The sequence below is a fragment of the Gekko japonicus genome, unplaced genomic scaffold (assembly GCF_001447785.1).
Source record: "Gekko japonicus isolate JY-2015 unplaced genomic scaffold, Gekko_japonicus_V1.1 scaffold1799, whole genome shotgun sequence".
In the NCBI taxonomy this organism is placed as follows: domain Eukaryota; kingdom Metazoa; phylum Chordata; class Lepidosauria; order Squamata; family Gekkonidae; genus Gekko; species Gekko japonicus.
In genome coordinates, this window is record NW_015162004.1 from 226,528 (window position 1) to 246,354 (window position 19,827).

Here is a 19,827-nt window from a genome sequence, read left to right on the forward strand (position 1 = left end):
CGAGAGAGAGAGAGAGAGAGAGAGAGAGAGAGAGAATGAATGGGGGGATGTGAGATGAAAGTTGTACAGTCCTGTTCTTTTTGGAGCCATTCTTAATTTTTTTTTTTTTAAATCAAGATGGTGATTTTATAATCCTAACCCTAAAAATAAAATTAATGAGTGATGCATTTTGTCTGCAAAGATAAAAGTAGTTACTAAATGCTTAATTAAGGAGTCGTTCAGGGCTGCTGTGAAGAACTGCTTTATTAAATTGAATCCCTCTGGCTCAGAGTCACAATGGTGTATCCGAGAGGCAACCAGTGGATGAGGAGCAGGCTGCCACTTAGGGTTGCCAACTCTAGGTTGGGAACTTCCAGGAGATATGAGGACAGAACTTTGGAAGGGCAGAATTTGGGGAGAGGAGGGATCTCAGCAGAGAAGAGATGCCATCGAGTCCACCCTCTGAAGATGCCATTTCCTCTAGGGGAACGGATCCCTATCGGTGTTCCCTCTAAGCTGTGTTAGTGTGAGCTAGCTCACAGGTTTTTAGCCTCCGGCTCACACACTTTCGCCTCAGCTCAGGAAGTGATGGCTCCAGAGCAAACTAATCTATGCAGCAGCCGAATTGCTCACTCACAACTTTAATGCCAGCAGCTCACGAAGTAGAATTTTTGCTCATGAGACGACTCCACAGCTTAGAGGGAGCGTTGTTCCCTATAGTCCGGAGATCACTTGTAATTCCAGAAGAACTCCAGGCCCCACCTGGAGGCTGGCATCTCTACGTGCCACTTGACCCTGTCTCCCTTGTTGTCTCAGGATGGACAGTCAGTGTAGTGTATTCAAAGCTGCCTTGAATGCATGACATGTGGTGAAACATCTAACTGAACGGTAATGTTAAGCTTCGTCCTGGGCTAGGATCCAAATCCATCCAATAGAATTGCTAGCCCAGGAAGTAACAAGCCAATCACTTCAAGCAAGCTCCCTGAGCGGGAACTAATATGATTGGACCTTATCTCTGCAACCTCATAGGTTGATATTTGTACAGTGGGTGTGGCTATATTAGCCAGGAATGTTTAAAAGCAGGACAGCTGCCATGTAAAGGCTGTTCTGGCTATCAGATGTTGATCCGTGTTGGAGTTGTGTTCGAGTTGAAGAATAAAGTTGTGTTCTTGCTGAATCACTCTCCGACTGCTTTGTTAAGTGAGCGACTTAACAGTCAGGCTGTGCGCTGCTGCTGCTGTCTACAGGGCAGCTGCTGTCTACAACCTGCATTTGTATCACTCTCTTTCCAAAGGCAGCCCAGGGCTATGGGGACAATGAGACGCTGTTGGGGAAAGAGGTGCTGCATTGTAGATGGGGCCTGGGGAGGACAGCAAGGGCCATGGCTTTGCTAGTGGTCTGAGTGGGAGCAGCGGAAATCAATTTAAAGGCCGTTTTTATCCCTTTCGTCCTCCAACAAGATGAGGAACGTGGTTCTTCCCTCCTGTATCCTAGCATCACAGCAACCCTGGGAGGGAACGAGAGAATGACTGGCCCTAGGTCACTCTCAGCACAGACCCAAGTAGAGTTACAACGTTCTAAGTCCATTGAAGCCAATGGGCTTAGAAGGATGTGATCCTGCCTCAAACTGCACCTTCACTGAGCTTAATGGCTGAGCAGGGATTTGGAGCTGGGTCTCCCAGGTCCTCATTTGACACTGCAGAGAGGAGAAGAAGAAGAAGAGGAGGGAGGATATTGGATTTATACCCTGCCCTTCACTCAGAGTCTCAGAGCGGCTTCCAAACTACTTCCCCTCCCCACAACAGACACCCTGTGAGGTAGGTGAGGCTGAGAGAACTCTGACAGAAACTGCTGTTTTTCAAGAACAGCTCTGACAGAACTATGGCTTGCCCAAGGTCATCCAGCAGGTGCAAGTGGAGGAGTGGGGAATCAAACCCGGTTCTCCCAGACTAGAGTCTGCGCACTCAACCACTACACCAAAGTGGCTCTAAAGTGAGCATAAGTAGTCAGAGGGAAAATGGGTACACTTTACTGAAGCCAAGGGCGTCAGGTTGTATGACCATTGCCACATGTCTACTTATCTCATTTTAGATATAAAGTTCATTACGTTTCATGAGTTCGGATGTATGAAATAGGATTCTGTGTATGTGGTAAGTTTGCTCCGAATCCAGAGAAATGATGCTCGGCTTCTGTGAGTGAAAGCAAAGAGGAATTCCTAGGTCCTCATTACACAACCCTTGTGTCTGCCTTATCCTTTGTGACAACTTGTCTGCAACTGAATGTTAGCTAATGGATGGTGCCATCCTTTTAACTACCTTTTTTATGGAAATTAGAAACATTGAGGGTATGTTGCTATGAAGCTTAATCACCCTGACCCTTAATCACCTACTAGTGGTCTTCATTTTTGGCTTCAAAACACCATCTTCCATAAATGGCATTTTAATATATCTGTATGTGATCTCTATATCATTACAGTTGCTGCTAAAAAACTGCTTTTACAAGAACTTATATGACCAGAAGGAACAAAATCTACAGGAAATTGAGAAATTTCTTAATGAACATAATAAGAAAAAATTTACACCAGAACAAAAGAAAATGTTGAACGAACCAATCTCCCCTGGCGAGATAACAGCAGTCCTTAAAAGATTAAAAACAAAGAAAACACCAGGTCCTGACGGTTTATCATCTGAATTCTACCAGGTGTTTAGTAAACAGATTGAAAAGCCTTTGAAATTGACTATTCAAAATATTATAGATAATAAAAGAATTCCGAAATCCTGGGAGGAGGCTCTAATTATTTTAATACCTAAACAACAAACTGACATAACGCTGATAAAAAATTATAGGCCAATTTCACTTCTTAATAGTGATTATAAAATATTTGCTGCTATTTTAGCGAATAGGCTTAAAAATGTCTTGCAACAGGTTATACAGAAAGACCAAGCAGGATTCCTGCCCCAAAGATATTTAAGAAATAACATCAGGTCTATATTAGACATCCTAGAATTCTATGAAAGCAATCCCAGTAACCAACTAGCCTTGTTATTTGTTGATGCCGAGAAGGCATTTGATAATGTAAGTTGGGAATTTATACTGAGACAATTCAACCACTGGGATTGTGGAGATAGTTTCCTTAATATGCTGCAAACAATATACCAAAAACAAGAGGCCAAAATAACATTTAATGGTTATTTAACCAGTAAGATACAAATACTAAAGGGGACAAGGCAAGGATGCCCGCTGTCCCCCTTACTGTTTATATTTGCGATAGAACAACTTAATGACATGATAAGGGCAGACTATTCAATTAAAGGTTTAAATGTGAAAGGAGAATCATTTAAAGTCTTGGCATATGCCGACGATTTGGTGTTGGTACTAGAGGACCCTTTGACATCTTGCACGCAACTTCTATATACACTACAGATATATGGTCAAGTGGCGGGATTAAAAGTAAATCACCAAAAATCTAAAATAATAACAAAGAATTGTTCTAAAGAGGTCGAAAAGAGACTACAAAAAGAAACAGGGTTTCTAATAACAAAAAAAATTAGGTACCTAGGAATCTGGATAACGAATAAGTCCTGTTCTTTATATAGGATAACTATAAGAACTTACTGATGGAAATTAAAAAAGACCTAGAAAAGTGGAGCGGTTTACAATTGTCACTATTAGGTAGAATTGCCACGATTAAAATGGCAATTCTCCCGAAAGTAATGTTTTTATTCCAAACAATACCTATCTTGAGGAACCAGGTTTTCTTTAAGGAGTTAAATAAAAGCTGCTTGACATTTATCTGGCAAAAAAGGAAACCGAGACTTAAATTGCAACTGTTGCAGACCAAGAAAGAGTTAGGTGGCTTTGCATTCCCAGTGTGGGAGCTATACTACAAGGCGGCGGTTTTACTATGGGTAAAAGAATGGGCAACTCTCTCCAATACTAGACTCCTCAAATTAGAAGGTTTCGATCTTCCGCAAGGATGGCATGCTACTCTTTGGTATGACAAAGAAAAGAAGTATTTTGAACGGCATTATATGAGAGGATCTCTGATAAAAATTTGGAGGGAGATTAAAACGCAGTATTATAAGAAGGTTCCCAGATGGGTAGCCCCCCTGGAGGCTTTAGAGATTCCGTCCTTATATACACAAGGCGGAAAGTGTACCTATGAGAACCTGTTGGACACTATGAATAATTTAAAATCAATAGATACTTTGAAAAACCAAGAAATAGAAATGTCCTGGCTACAGATTATGCAACTGAAAGCTAGATTTAAGGAAGATGCGAGAATTGGTTTTTATAGAGAACCAACTGACTTAGACAAGATATGGCTTACACTAGAAACACAATTGATAAAAAGATTATATAATATCTTATTAGAGGGGAAACTACAAGAAGATGTAGTATGGGCCAGTTTAAGAGCATGGAATAAAGATCTAGGTTTTACGATAGACCAACGTAAATGGATGAAAGTTTGGGAGACTAATTTGAAAATCACGAGGGCCTCGTCTTTCAAAGAAAATATCTTTAAGGTAGCACACAGGTGGTATTTATACCCCTCGCGATTGGCAAAGTTTTCTAAGTCCGCGACAAATATCTGTTGGAAGTGTCAGCAAAATACTGGTACATACTTCCACATGTGGTGGACTTGTGCAAAAGCCAGGGATTATTGGGAGAAGGTTAAGAAAATGTTATTAGAGGTGTTGGAAATAGAGGTACCTCTACAACCTGAAATCCTTCTATTAAATATGATACCAGAAATAGGAGGAAAGGAAGGGAAAAGTCTGTTGTTATACTGTATTACAGCGGCTAGAATTTGCTATGCCAAGTATTGGAAAACAGAAAGGACTCCAGGAAAGTTGGAGGTAGCTCAGAAATGGCTGGAAGTCGCTGAAATGGATAAATTGTCAAATGTGTTAAAAGGGAAAGACAAGGAGATAATTAACAAAAAATGGAAAAAGTTATTTGAATGGAATATTAAACAAAAAAGATAAGTGGAGATTAGGAAATCAGTAAGAGAAAAAACATTAGGCTGTATGCTCGTCTGTGTTAACTGATCAGTATTTATGTTATGTTCTGTTATGAAGGTCGGGAGTGGGTGTTTGGAAAATTAATAAAAAATATTCACAAAAAAAAACAACAACTGCTTTTTATTTTTTTATTTTGACATATCACTATTTTGGCTCTGGCTTGGCAAGCAATTTCCTTATCAATGGGAGGAGACAATAGGAAAAAAATAGAGATGATAGCCCTCCTGCTCTTTGTCAGCCTCTTTACAAAAGTATAATGTGAGAGATCAGTTCACCTGGAGAAATGGCCACATTGGAAAGTGGACTCTATGGCATTGTACCCGATTGAAGTCCTTCCCTTCCCCAAACAAAGCCTGTAGCCACAGTGGGGCATTTGGGGGCAGCACCCCACCATCAATGAGCCCTGCCCCACCCCGGGAGAATGCCAGACTCCCCAGACCCCCCCCCCCGCGCTGGTGCGCCCACCTCTCTCAGCAATGGCAGAGAGGCGCACCAGGGGAGGAAAGGGAAGCTGCTTTGCCACTTCTGGTCAGTATCACTCCAGGTGATCAGCTGTTAAACCTAACACCTGATGAAGGGGAGTGAAACTGACTAGAAGCAGCAGGGCAGCTTCTCTTTCCTTCCCCAGCCTTCCCCGAGTTTGGGGGCGGGGCTGGGGAAGAGGAGCCTTCTCTCTTTCATTTTTCTTCCCTGCCCCCCAGTAAACTAATTAAGTTCCCTGCTCCGGCTCCCCTGCCCCAGTGCCCCAGTCTCTGCCCCACCAGCCAAACATTTCTGACTAGGGGGGCCACCCCAAACCCCGCCCTCCTCAGGCTCCACCCCCAAAATCTCCAGGCATTTCCCCAACCCAGAGCTGGCAGGCCTAACCCTGCCCCTCTTCCTTCTCTCCTCTCAAGACCTCACTCACCCAGAACATCTTCGAAGGCTTTCTTGAGCTCCATAGAATCTTTCATTTTGAAGACGTGTTTCTCGCCCGCCTTCTTCGACGCCACCTCGTTCATACCGTCCCAGTCTACGTCCAGGTTCCCGACACCAAAGACGTAGATATCTGAGGGAGACACACGTTATTCATCTGAAGGTGTGAGCTCAGACTCACGGAAGTTTTTTGCTGGAACAAATTTTTGTTAGTCTTGAAAGGGGCCACTGGATTCCTGGTTCATTCTGTGGCTACGGACCACCCATCCAGAATGAAGGAAAAGATATGTCACTGGGGAAGCTGGAAAGAAAGACTGTCACAGTCCTCACAGCTAGCAATGAGGTAAGACGAATCCAGTGCATTAGCAACCATCTGAAAGGGGTACGTTTCTACTTGACTTCTAAACATCAATAACTTTGGGGAACAAATTCCTGTCGCATATTTATGCCATACTTTACTCCAAGGAGCTCAAAAGAGTAGATACGTGGTTGTCCCTTCCTCTATTTCAGGGGTCCACAACATGGTGCCCTGCCGGACTTGTTTAGTTTCTGCAGGGCATGCAGAATATATATATATATATATATAAAGAATGTCATAACGGTGTGAAGGCCAACAGACCTGGTTAGTTAGGGTTGCCAAGTCGTTTATACTCACCGGCGGGGGACTGTCCCTGGGCTCCGGGAGTTGTTGCGGGATGTGCGCGTGCGTGCGCCGATCGGGGCCACGCCCCCAACGTGCTCTACGTGGTTGCGTCACCTCTGGTGACGCAGCCACGCTGCGCTTCGGGGGGCGGGGTTCCCCCCGGGGCCCGATTACATGACGGCGAAAATTGGGCCTCCAAAGCGGGGGTTTACCCGCCACCCGCCCCCACTTGGCAGCCCTATGGTTAGTAGGGTTGCCAGCCTCCAGGTGGGGACTGGGGATCTCCCGCTTTTACAACTGATCTCCAGCTGACAGAATTAGCTCCCCTGGAGAACATGGCTGCTTTGAAGAGTGGACTCTATGGCACTTTAGGCTGAGGCCCCTCCTCTCCCCAAACCCCGCCCTCTCCTGGAGCCACCTCTAAAATCTCCAGGTATTTTCCAACCCAGACCTGGCAACCCTACTGGTTAGTATTTCCACATAGGTTGAATGTGTGCCCTGTGATAGGCCCCAGAAACCTCTGCAACGTGCAGGGACATTATGGCACATGCTCACTAGATTCCTTATTGATTTAAAACACTGTTATGCTGCCTGTTCACACAATCAGGGTCACCCAGGCGGCACAGGTACTAGGGCTGCCAACCTCCCAGTGGCTCCTGGAGATCCGCAGGAATTACAACTGATCTCCAGATGTCCAATCAGTTCCCCTGGAGAACTGGACTCCACTGGAGGATGGAGTCTATGGCATTCCGTTTTAGTTTATTTTATTAAAACCTTTATAGGCCATACTTTGAGGTGGCTTATACCCTGCTAAGGTCCCTTCACTCCTCAAACCCTGCACTCTGTAGGCTCCATCCACAAACCTCCAGAAATCTTCCAACCTGGAGTCGACTACCTTACAAACATTAAAACGTTTGAACAATTAAAAACGACATTATAAAATAATTAAATACCAGGATAAAATAATATTATAAAATAATGCAATAAAAACACATAAATAAACAACCCCAGAACTAGGGAGGAGGGGCAAAAACTGTTACTGGGGTTAGGCCACTCCCCCCCCCCAAAGTCCTTGGCAAGGAATCGATTGTGAAAAGAATTCCCTGAGAGTAGAAAGTTTGGAAATCACTGAGTTGCCAAGTCGATCTTCTGCCGGAGCGGGGGGCTCCCGGCCGGTTTCTGGTGTGCGCGCGTGCGCGCCGCATGCACATCACCCAGAAGTGACGTGACAACAGTAGGCACGCTGGGGGCGGGGCCATGGCCATACGAGGGAAAACCATAGAGTTTTCTCTTGGATTGCAGTGGCCCTGCCCCCAGTGTGCCCCATGTGGTCGCGTCACTTCCGGGTGACGCGCACGTCAGGGTGGAATTCCCCCAGGGGCCCAATCCAGCGGCGGCGGGGAACGGGCCTCTGGGGCGGGGATTTCCCCGCCCCCTTGCGGGGACTTGGGAAGACTAGAGTTACAGTAAAGGCCTTCCTCCAAACTATGACATGGCCTTGGACTTGGGATTTTAACATACCCAACAGGCCACTCCCCCCCCCCCAAAGTCCTTGGCAAGCAATTGATTGTGATAAGAATTCCCTGAGAGTAGAAAGCTTGGAAACCATTGAGTTACAGTAAAGGTCTTCCTCCAAACTATGACATGGCCTTGGATTTGGGATTTAACATACCCAACAGCCTTGAGTCAGTTCACAGACTGAGAGTTGCCAACCTCCAGGTGGGGCCTGGAGATCCCACAGAATTATGACTGATCTCCCAGACTGCAGAGATCAGTTCCCCTGGAGAAAATGGCTGCTGGGGGGGGGAGACACTCTGTGGCTTCAGACTAGGGTTGCCAACCTCCAGGTTGGGACTGCAGATCCCCAGAATGACAGTTGATCTCCAGATTACTGATATCAGTTCCCCTGGAGAAAATGGTTGCTTTGGAGAGTGGCCTCTGTCAATGCTCCCTCCCCTTCCCCAGGCTCCAACCCCAAATCTCCAGGCATTTTCCAACCCAGTCTTGGCAACCCCACATTAGACCCTGCTGAAGTTCCTCCCCTCCCCAGACTCTAACCCCTAGCCTCCAGGAATTTCCCAGCCTGGAGTTAGCAACCCTAGGGGAAAACTGAAATTATCATATGGCCGTTGTGTGTGGAATAGCCAGGAGATCCCCGGGGGATAGCTGGGCTGCCGAAGCTGTAGCTCTTTTTTGACACCACGTAAGTGGCGAGCTATTCTTATTTTTAGGCTAAGAGTGCTGTGACTTGCCCAAGGTCACCCAGATAGTTTCAAGTGAGGATGTGAGGAATCAAATCTGGTTCTCTAGATTAGAGTCCGCTGCTCTTAACCGCTATACCAAACTGAGGGGGAATTAACCTGTGTGTGAAGCAGGCGGTCTTCCCCAGAGCCCCCAAAGCAGACCCCTGCCAGTCTTTATTTTTTGCATTTATATCCCACCCATCCGGTAAACGGGCTCAGGGCGGGTTACAACATTTCAATAAATACAGTAAAATTCCATTTCCTTTACTTTCTCAGCTGTTTGCTCTCTTTTTTGTAGTTTCACACAATTGAAGCTGTTGAATTGTAAAATTTTGGTTCAGAGTTGCCAGCTGTTGATTGATATTCATCATCTGATCCAGTAGAGGGCGCAAAGAGTCCGCCAAAAGTTTAGAGAACTTAGTGGTTTCTTCCGGAAATGGGCTCAGGCTTCCCACTGGTTTCACTTTTGCTTGCTTGTCCCTCTCCATTTTTTTCCACGCCATTTTTAAGGATTGTTTACTTTTATAAAAACTTGCTGAAGTCTCTGAAATTTGCCCAAATGCTTATCATAGGTAGGTTTCTGGTAGGTTTCTTAAAATTTGCCCAAATGCTTATCATAGGTAGGTTTCTGGTAGGTTTCTTAAAACAGATTTTAACGCTTTTACATCCGCTCCCCCCTTGTTCAATCGCTTTTAAGTCTCTGCGTGTAGGAGGGACCCCTCCCCCGCTCGCTTTTCTCACCTTCCCCCGGGGGGTGCTTTCTTTTTAAATTGTCAGTGTTTCGCTTTCACTCGACTCACTGTTCATTGTTGGTCCTTGGTCCTGCTCAGCATACGTTTTAAACGCTCAATCTCCAACGCTTGTCCCAGTCAGCGGCTCTGATTCCATATCGACACATAGCGGCAGGACTGTCGGGGCAGAGGAGCACCTCAATTCCCCAGCAAGGCGCTGGCAAAGAGGCAACCCCTCAAAAGCCCTATGGCTAGGAACCTTTCACAAAGGCTCCGGGGATGGTGATGAACAATCGCCCCCCCTCCTATCCACTAGCACGCAGATCGTACCCCCGGGAGGTCCGGGAGGTGCGTATGCCAGCATGTCGCCATAAACCGGAAGTCGCGCCGCCACATTTTGTATCAGCTGTAATTTCTAGTTCAGCTTCAGGGGTAAGCCTGCATAGAGCAAGTTGTAGTAATCAATCCTGGAAGTGACCATTGCATGGGTCACCGTAGCTAAGTCCTGGGGGGAGAGATAGGGCTCCAGTAGCCTGATCTGCCTAAGATGGAAGAATGGAGATCTGGCAACTGCAGCAATCTGGGCCTCCATAGATAAGGAGGTATCCAGTGTTACTCCCAGGCTCCTCCCTGACTGGGCTGGCACCAAAGGTGCCCCTTCCAGTGTGGGAAGCCTGGTGCCCACCTCCATACCCCCACGACCCAGGTAAAGGACCTCCATCTTCGATGGGTTTAACTTCAATCAACTCTGCCGCAAACATCCAGCCACAGTGTCCAAAGCCTCAGCCAGATTTCCAGGAACGGGTGACGGGTGACCGTCCATTAACAGACAGAGCTGAGTGTCATCAGCAGACTGATGGCAACCCAGCCCATAACTCCGGACTAACTGGGCGAGGGGGCTTATACAAGGAGGGCCCTCTCTGAAGTCTGACTGGATAACTATTGCTGTAACAAAGTAAGCTTTACGGGACTTACCCAGATAGTCTTTTCGGTTTGCTGCCACATTCAGTAAGTCTTCTATCCTGAGCGTAGCATTTCTGGGGGAGCCACCCATATTGGACTTCCCTAAGAGAACACCCAAACAATTCAGCAAAAGGGACGGTAGTTCCCAAACTACACACAAGGTTGTCATGAGGTAAACGGTCAAAGGCCGAACTCCGCCCTGATTTCTGTACTATGGAAACACACCAGCCTCCTCCACCTCGCCTTCTACCCCTCACCGTCCGTGAGCAGAATGATGGCGTGGCGGGTTTGATCCCAGCCCTTGTCATTAGAGGCTCGGTGGCTGATCATCATGCGGTAGACAGCCATCAGCGCTTGCTGGATGTTGGTCCCTGTCGCATTGCCATGGTCTGCAAGAGGGAACAAACAGGCCCCACAGTCAAGTGATACGCACTTATACTTTGCCACTTCTGAAACGTGAGGTGGCATGCAAAACAGATTTTTTTTTTTAAAAAAAAATAGCAAATAATAAGTATTTTAAAAAACAACAGTGTAAAAGTGAGCAGAATTCGATTAGAGGCAAGACAGAAATACAAAAAATAAATAAGGCCATGCAGAACTAGATAGGGTTGCCAGCCAAAGGCTGGTGCCTGACAGGAGAATGGGGGATGGGGACAAAGGGGGCTGGTGCCATCATGTCAATATAACATGATGAGAGCCAGTTTGGTGTAGTGGTTACGTGCGCGGACTCTAATCTGGGAGAACCAGGTTTGATCCCCTGCTCCTCCACTTGCACCTGGCTGGATGACCTTGGGCAAGCCATACTTCTGATAAGAGCTGTCCTTGAAAAAGAGCAGTTTCTGCCAGAGCTCTCTCAGCCCCGCCTACCTCACAGGGTGTCCGTTGTGGGGAGGGGAAGGGAAAGGGGTTTGTAAGCCGCTCTGAGACTCCTTTGGGTAGTGAAGGGCGGGGTATAAATCCGATCTCTTCTTCTTACCAGCTAGAACCCTGAAGTGATGTCACACTGCTCCAGGATTCAGTAGAAACTCTATGGCTTTACCACTGAGTTTCTATTGAATCCTAGAGTAGTGTGATATCACTTCCAGGTTTGCCCTGGAAATGACACCATGTTGTGGATGTGACAGCAATATTTCCCTTATTTCCCTCCCACCAGGCTACCAAGCGGCAGTGAGGGCTGGGGGGCTGCCAGTGGGAGGCCTGGCAATCCTAGAACTACGAGAGTTCAGCTCAACTGTCCCATGCCATAATCCACCCTGACAAAAGGCTTCCTGGACTGCTGTGTCCTCCCTGGATAGGGTTGCCAGACTCCTTGGTGGAGGTGGGGGTCCCCTGCTGACAGGCCCCACCTCCCCACCGCCAATCAGCTGGCCACCAGGAGGGAACTTACCCCAAAAAAGAGGGGGATGCAATGATGTGCCGATATCATTGCCCATGTGACCCAGAAGTGACATCATCACGTACGGGTTGTTGGAGCGACACTCTGGTTACTTGGGCAAAACGTCTATGGTAGAAGCCAAATTTAAGATAAAAGTTTTTGCCCAAATACCAGAGCATCGCCCTGATATCCCAGAAGTGATGATGTCACTTCTGGGTCACATGGGCAGTGATGTAGACACATTGCTGCACATCAGATGGGCCTCCCTGCTGCTCTTGGTAAGTCCCCCTCCCTTCCCCCACTGGTTACCAGGTGGGACCTGGCCACCCTATTTAGATCAATACCGCCCACTGGCTGGGACTCTATGGAGTGCAACTTCCTTACCACCCTTTACAGCCCAAAATTCCCGGATATTTGGGTGTGGAGCACAGGGAGGGTAGGCTTGGGGGGGGGGGACCTCAGTTGGGTACAGTGCCATACAATCCACCTTCCAAAGCAGCCATTTGCTCCAGGGGAAGTGATCTCTGTCTCCTGGAGATCAGTTTTCATTCCAGGAGATCTCCAGTCCCCACCTGGATATTGACAACCCTACGCCAAATGGTGTTCCTGGGGAGGTTCTCTGTCCACCGGGGAGCCAAGTTTGGAGGGAATTTTGAGCTGCAAGGCGAGTGGGCAGGCAAGGAAGCCGCATTTCAAGGGTGGGAATCCTTCCACCCATGGAAACGCTCCGGTCATTTCGAGCCATTGGTTTCCCCTTGCCTGGTGGTATTATGATGGCTTCTAAGTCGGTCTCTTGGCCCCTGTGTGCTTAGCAGTCAACCTTGACTATCTTGGCCTGGCTGCTTGCATTGGCCTGCTCTACTGCCTGCTTCCCCCATCCAGTCAACCGCCTGCCTATCTGCATGGTTATTAGCTTTTCTCTCGGTGCCTGGTCAGGGAGTTGGCACGGCTGGACACTTATCAGGCCTACGGCACTGCAGGACAGCCTGTCACTGACCGGAGATGCCAGACCAATCTAAGGTCCGGCGGCCAATGACGAAGCAGAGTACAAGACAATTGTGTGAAGGGTTGCCAGCCTCCAGGTGGGGGCCTGGAGATCTTGCAGAATTACAGCTCACTTCCCCTGGAGAAAATGGCTGCTTTGGAAGGTGGACTCTGTGGCACTGTAATCCACTGAGGCTCCTCCCCAGTCCCTTCCCCAAACCCCCCTCTTCCCAGGCTCCCCATCCCAAATATCCAGGAATTTCCCAACCCTGAGTTGGCAACCCTATCATTCGCCACCTCCTCCAGGCACCCCCTCACCTCAGGAAACAGGAAACTGCATGGGCCTCTGGGACAATGCCCCATTTCCTGGTGGCTGGAGCTCTGGAAGGAACACAGCCCTGATTCTTCTAAATTCATGGTCACCGTTGGAGCTAAAATGAGTGTGGGAGAGAGTTCTGTTTTGCTCCATGCACCATAGCTACAGTGGGGGGGGGGGAGGACAAGAACTACTGGGGGAGGGGGAACAGAGCTGTGATGGGGTGAGATCTGTGGACAGCTCCCTGTACCACTAAATCCTGCAGCCAGTTAACGCAGGGGTGTTAAACATACGGCCCGCGGGCCAGAACTGGCCCCTCTAGGGCTCTTATCCAGCCCACCAGCAACTGGTCATTACCTTTATTGCCACATGACAGTGGCTGCGCATTATGTCCCTGGGTACTGCCCCAGTGCTAATGAGTAATGGGCGGTGGAAGTGGGAGGGCGGGCATCAGGGAGATATTCTAAGGAAATGGTGTAAGACTGCTTCATGTTTTAAGCATGTTTGTATTTTGAGTAAAAAGTAATATTATTAATTGGGTTTGCCTGTACCCTTTATAAAGTTTATATCCCCTGTACCCAGGGGTCATTTCCTGCAAGAGCGCACAGGAGCGGAGCTTCGGCAGTAAGGAGCCCAGGGGGCGGGCACATGCAACAAGCCCCACCCCCTGCTCCCAGCAGCCCTCAGTCAGAGCAAGAAGCGGCCAGGTAAGTTGCAGAGCCCACCCGTCCTCCCAGTCCAAAACAGTCCAGTGGCACCTTTAAGACCAAGTTTTATTCAGGAACAAGCTCTCCCTCCTCTTCAAGGACAGATCTGCACGTTCCCCCCCCCCCCAATAGCTAGCAATCCAAAACAGTCCAGTGGAGCCTGAGGGGTGGGTGTTGCCTTCTGCCCCCATTCCCTTCTGACACACTTCCAGTGATGTCAGGGTGTGTGGCATATGCAAATAAGTTATGCTAATGAGTTATGCTAATGAGCTCCTGCACCTCTTTTTCTACAAAATGACCCCTGCCTGTACCTATCATTACGTTTTACGGCACACATGGCCCGGCCCAACGAAGTGGCATTTCTGTCAGATTTGACCCACGTTAACAAAAGAGTTCGACACCTCTGAGTTAACCGGTGCTCCCAAACCATTCCCCAGGCCGTGAATTTTAAAATAACAGTGGACCACGCTGCTAGCGGCCGGCCACCGAGGGCTGTTGGTACCTTCGTATTTCATTTTGTCCTTCATCTTTTCGATAACCAAGTCTGGGTCTTCAGCTATATCATCAAAGGTGTCAACGATTTTCTTAGGCTGGCTGGCGTAAGAGAACACAGCGAACCTGACCGGCACTTCGAAGCTGGCAATCTGGAAGTGGGAACGACAGAAGGAGCACAAAAGCAAAGGAGGGCGAGGAGATAAAGGAAGGGGTGGCTGGAACCTTGTGGTCAAGGATTTATCCTACCGCTGAGTGCTGCGTGTGTTATGTGCCATCAACTTGCTTCCAACTAGATCAATGGGAACACATTCGGCATCCCCCCATGTTTACCTCAGATTCATTAAGTTTTCTTTTTCAGTTGTTCAAATGAGTAGCAAGATGGTATACAGCTCCCACAAAATTACACCATATAACTCCTCCTCATTCACCACTGTGCTGGAAAGCCTGCGGTGAGATGGGCTCATATATTCACTGCCAGTAGACTTGCCCTAAAATTCAAACTTTCTGGAACTCAATATTAATGCCTATAAAACCCCAAGCTAAGGTTATGCAATACAAGCTAAGGTTATGCAATACTTGAGCGTCCCCAGTCAGTTTCATTAAACCTTTGGCATGATTTAAATATCCCCGTGAGCTCATTTCTATACTCTTGTTAGCTGTGAAGAATGTAATTGCTACCTTCAATAGAATCTTGGTTTTCCAAAATTTGGGATTACACCATAATGGACAGAATAACAGACGGTATTCAGATATTAGAAAACCCTTTGGCCAATTCAGACTTCCTGGAGAGATGGTATTCTTTTGTGGACAAATGGAGTGAGTGTAGGTGGGCAATTTTCTCAGTGGAGGGTGGTAAGCAGTGGGGTACCGCAGGGATCAGTACTTGGTCCACTGCTTTTTAACTTGTTCATTAATGATTTGGAGATGGGAGTAAGCAGTGAAGTGGCTAAATTTGCGGATGATACAAAGTTGTTCAGGGTGGTGAAAACCAGTGAGGATTGTGAGGCACTCCAAGGGGATCTGTCAAGGATGGGCGAGTGGGCGTCAACATGGCAAATGGGGTTCAATGTGGCCAAGTGCAAGGTGATGCACATTGGAGCCAAAAATCCTAAATATAAATACACATTGATGGGGTCTGAACTGGCAGAGACTGAGCAAGAGAGAGATCTTGGAGTTGTAGTGGATAACTCACTGAAAATGTCGAGACAGTGTGTGACTGCAATAAAGAAGGCCAATGCTATGCTGGGGATTATTAGGAAGGGTATTGAAAACAGATCAGCCAATATAATAATGCCCCTATATAAATCAATGGTGAGACCTCATTTGGAATACTGTGTGCAGTTCTGGGCACCACACCTTAAAAAGGATATTATGGCTTTGGAAAAAGTGCAGAAAAGGGCAACTCGAATGATAAAAGGGTTGGAACACTTTCCCTATGAGGAAAGGTTAAAGCGCTTAGGGCTCTTTAGCTTGGAGAAAAGACGACTGAGGGGTGACATGATCGAGGTTTATAAGATTATGCATGGGAAAGAGCAGGTAAAGAAAGAGGTACTTTTCTCCCTTTCTCACAATACAAGAACTCGTGGGCACTCCATGAAACTGCAGAGCGGTCGGGTTAGAACGGATAAAAGGAAGTACTTCTTCACCCAAAGAGTGATTAACACACGGAATTCACTGCCACAGGAAGTGGTGGGTGCTACAAGCATGGACGGCTTCAAAAGGGAATTAGATAAGCATATGGAGCAGAGGTCCATCAGTGGCTATTAGCCACAAGGTATAGCTAGGGGCTCTGGGGCAAGTGATGCTCTGTCTTCTTGGTGCTTGGGGGGGGGTCAACAGTGGGAGGGCTTCTAATGTCCTGGCCCCACTGCTGGACCTCCTGATGGCACTGGTATTTCTGGCCACTGTGTGACACAGAGTGTTGGACTGGATGGGCCTTTGGCCTGATCCAACTCTTATGTTCTTATAAATGCTGTTTTGATCAAGAAAATCCAAACTCTTTTGAAAACAATAGCACCACTTCTGTGGGAAGGTAACAGCATTCCGTGCGCCTTGGTGTTTAGTCATGCCGGCCACATGACCACGGAAACGTCTTTGGACAGGACTGGCTCTTCGGCTTTGAAACGAAGATGAGCACCGCAACCCTAGAGTCGGATTCGACTGGCTTTCGAGCAAGGGAACCTTTACCTTTACCTCTGCCTTTAGAGAAACTGAATGTAGTGAACTTTGTTTATGTTCGTTAGATCAGCATTCTATTATTGTTGTAAATGTTAAAATGCTTAGTGAAATAAAATTGGGGGGGGGGATTGCTTCCGACTTACGGTGACCCTATGAATTCATGTCCTCCAAAATGATCTATAGAATGAATGAATTTTATTGTTACGGCACCCAGCCAGCAAAAATGGTCTATAGTCAACAGCCTTGCGCAGGTCTTGCGAACTGAGGGCCTTTGTGGCTTCCTTGACTGAGTCCATCCACCTCACGTTGGGTCTTCCCTTCTTCTTGCTCCCTTCAACTTTTCCTAGCATTATTGCCTTTTCCAGTGAGTCTCATCTTCTCATGCGTTGTCCTGTCTTCTACCGAGTCTATTGAGACTCTTGTAAGGATCTGTTATTAAAACTGGTCAGTGATCATTCCCTTCTTACGTGGTGGAAGGCTACGGCAACCCACCTCTGCTCATCTCTTGCCTTGAAAATCCCACGAGGGATTAATTAATTTTATTTTTTTTTAAATGTGAAAAATCATGAATAAAACATAACTTAGTGGGAAAGTAATAATGGAAATTATTGGTGGATGGGCAAAAGTGTAAAGAAAGAGGATAAGAATGCGATTATGTGGTTAATAATAGTATATGTCCTATGGTTGGTAAGCATATAGGCTCATAGTTCTTTTTTGTTTGTTTGTTTGTTTGCTTGCTTTAAATAAATGGTTTCAAATAGACAAAGGTAAAGTAGGTCAGCTTGATGATATAAAAAGGAGTTCCTTCTATGGTTATATAAAGGTCAAACAATAACTTGGAAGATATTAAAACAATTGGTAAGGGAAGCAAAAATGTGTTAGGTTTTATCACTGATTTATTAATGACCTTGTTCTTAAGTTAGTTGAAAACAGGTGTATTTAGTATCAATGTACTGAAATAATAGAATAACATCCTTGAGTAAACAGTATAATAAGATATATTGATTAAAATGTAATAACTTACCTATAAAGATAAAACAAATATAATTTTCTTTTCTTTTTTTGGATTATTACTTGTAATAGAAAGCTATAGAGATAAGCTGGAAAGTAGAACGGATCCATGAAATATTCTATTTGTAATATGGAGTAATGGATATGTTACTGTATTGAATATGTATGGAATATGTATTTGTGGTGTTTAGGTGGTGGGTGTTTTTTCACTTTAAAAACCCAATAAATATACTTTAGAAAAAAAGAAAGAAAATCCAACGAGGTGGACCTTCATGGGGTTTCCGTACGTCGGTTGCACTTAATTATTATTTATTAATTAGTGCAGTCATTGTGGCCAAACTGGACTTTAGAAATGCCGACCCCAGAGGGCTTTCAAGGCAAGAGGCCTTCTGAGGTGGTTAGCCATGGCCTGCCTCTGCACTGCAACCTTGGTGTTCTTTGGTGTCCAGACGCTAACCGGGGCTGACTCTGCTTCGCTGATAAGATGGGGCTAGCCTGGGCTATCTCGGTCAGGCCCGTTTCCCCTTGGAATAATAGAGCTGGAAGGGACCTCCAGGGTCATCTAGTCCAACCCTCTACACAATGCAGGAAATTCACAAATACTTCCCCCCACACCCCCAGTGACCGCTATTCCATGCCCAGAAGTTGACAAAAAAAAAAATGACGACAAAAATCCCTTGAGACCTGTAGTTCTGAGAGGATTCCAAAAGTCTGTCACAATGTCCCATTCCACTCATAAGGCTTTGTTAGGCACAGTGCCTTTGAGGAAGCCACACTGGTTGTCTGAAAGAGTTCTAAACTGATTTAACTGTAAACAGGCTCTGAGGTAACTAGAAATCAGCACCATACCTAGCAAACCCATTTGACTACAGCTTCATACGCATGATGTTGTCCATACCAGCGACTCACAGAGAAAAGGAGAGGGTCTGAGGGTGCTGGCTGTGCCCTGACAACGCATGATCGCCTTGTAGTGGGCACAGCACCAACATGGATACAGACTGTATGCACACAAGCTCTGCCCCGTATTTGAAAACCTCCATAAAGTAGCTCCAAGCATAGGGACGTTCTCAAAGCAGTTCCAACCACAGGGACAGAGTGGGATTGCCAGGTCTTTCCTAACCACCGGCAGTGAGCGGCAAGTTGGGAAATTCCTGGAGATTTGGGGGTGGAGCCTGGGGAGGACAGAGACCTCACTGGGGTATAGTGCCATAGACCCCACCCTCCAAAGCACCCATTTTCTCCCCGGGAACTGATCTCTGTAGTCTGGAGGTGAGCTGTAATTCCGGGAGATTCTCCAGGCCCCACCTGGAGGCTGGCATCCCTAGGGCAGAGTCTACAGATGTACAATAGAGCCACTGTGACCATGTCCTGTGTTGTGGGTCAGCTTGGCCAGTTGAAACTCAGCCTGGAGGAAGACCCCTCGAGTGTCACAGAACCTGGGCCCAGCTCATAAGAAACAGCTGAAGATTCAAGGCTGACAGCTGACCCTGACTCTTCCAGTTAAACTACTGGAGGGAAGGATGAAGAACAGCTGGGGCAGGATGACTCCTCTGATTCCCCCTCAGTAGCAGACCAACACCGGGAGCGATCTCGCCAGCAACTTACAGAGAGAAGGCACAGTGCGCGTCTCTTGGCTCAGTGCTGGCATTTGGCTGACAGCAGCCCTGAGTGACTGCAGGACCTTGCCTTGCATAACTCAACTCGTTGTGAGAGGCTTACTTAAACCAAGCCTTTCCAGCCACGAAAGCAATGAGTCACATATCTGTGAACCCAGTGAACACAACTCTTGCCTTGCCCCCTGTGATTTTCGGACTAACTTTGGACTTTGCTATCTGGACTGCCTTTGGATTCTGCTTCTCAGACCTGTCTGCACCTAACAAATTACCGACCCTTGGACTGGCTTTGACTTTGCTTTCTGGACTGCTCTGGCACTGACTCTCTGCTCAGGTGCCTGTTGTGCCTGCCAGCCGGAACATCATGTAAATATGTGGGGTCAGGGCCAAGATCCTCATCCCCACACTATCCCTCACTAACCTGTATGCACTTGCGTTGTATGAACAGGGCTAAGATTTATCCCTGACCAGATCTTGTCTGTACAAACTTACCCTGTCAATGATGATTTCCAGAGAGTTTTTAAAGATCTCAAAGTTCTCTTTGGTGACGCTGTGGGAGGCATCCGCAAGCAAGTAGACATGGAGGAAACTGCCTTGGGACAGTATAAGTCGTCGTCCTAAAGATTGAGCTGATGAAGAGAAAGAAGAAA

At 46.9% G+C, this 19,827-nt stretch overlaps 1 protein-coding gene across 1 annotated transcript in view; it reads right to left on the reverse strand.

The window, feature by feature from the left end:
• The window catches only part of LOC107105482 (complement C2-like), a 48,413-nt gene that overhangs the window by 17,842 nt on the left and 10,744 nt on the right, over positions 1 to 19,827 (reverse strand). The window contains exons 6-10 of the mRNA XM_015405459.1: positions 19,670 to 19,806; positions 14,383 to 14,524; positions 10,756 to 10,887; positions 10,511 to 10,600; positions 5,911 to 6,051 (exon numbers count right to left, since the gene is read on the reverse strand). Of these exons, the coding sequence (XP_015260945.1) occupies positions 5,911 to 6,051; positions 10,511 to 10,600; positions 10,756 to 10,887; positions 14,383 to 14,524; positions 19,670 to 19,806 (642 nt within the window). The remainder of the gene's footprint in view (positions 1 to 5,910; positions 6,052 to 10,510; positions 10,601 to 10,755; positions 10,888 to 14,382; positions 14,525 to 19,669; positions 19,807 to 19,827) is intronic.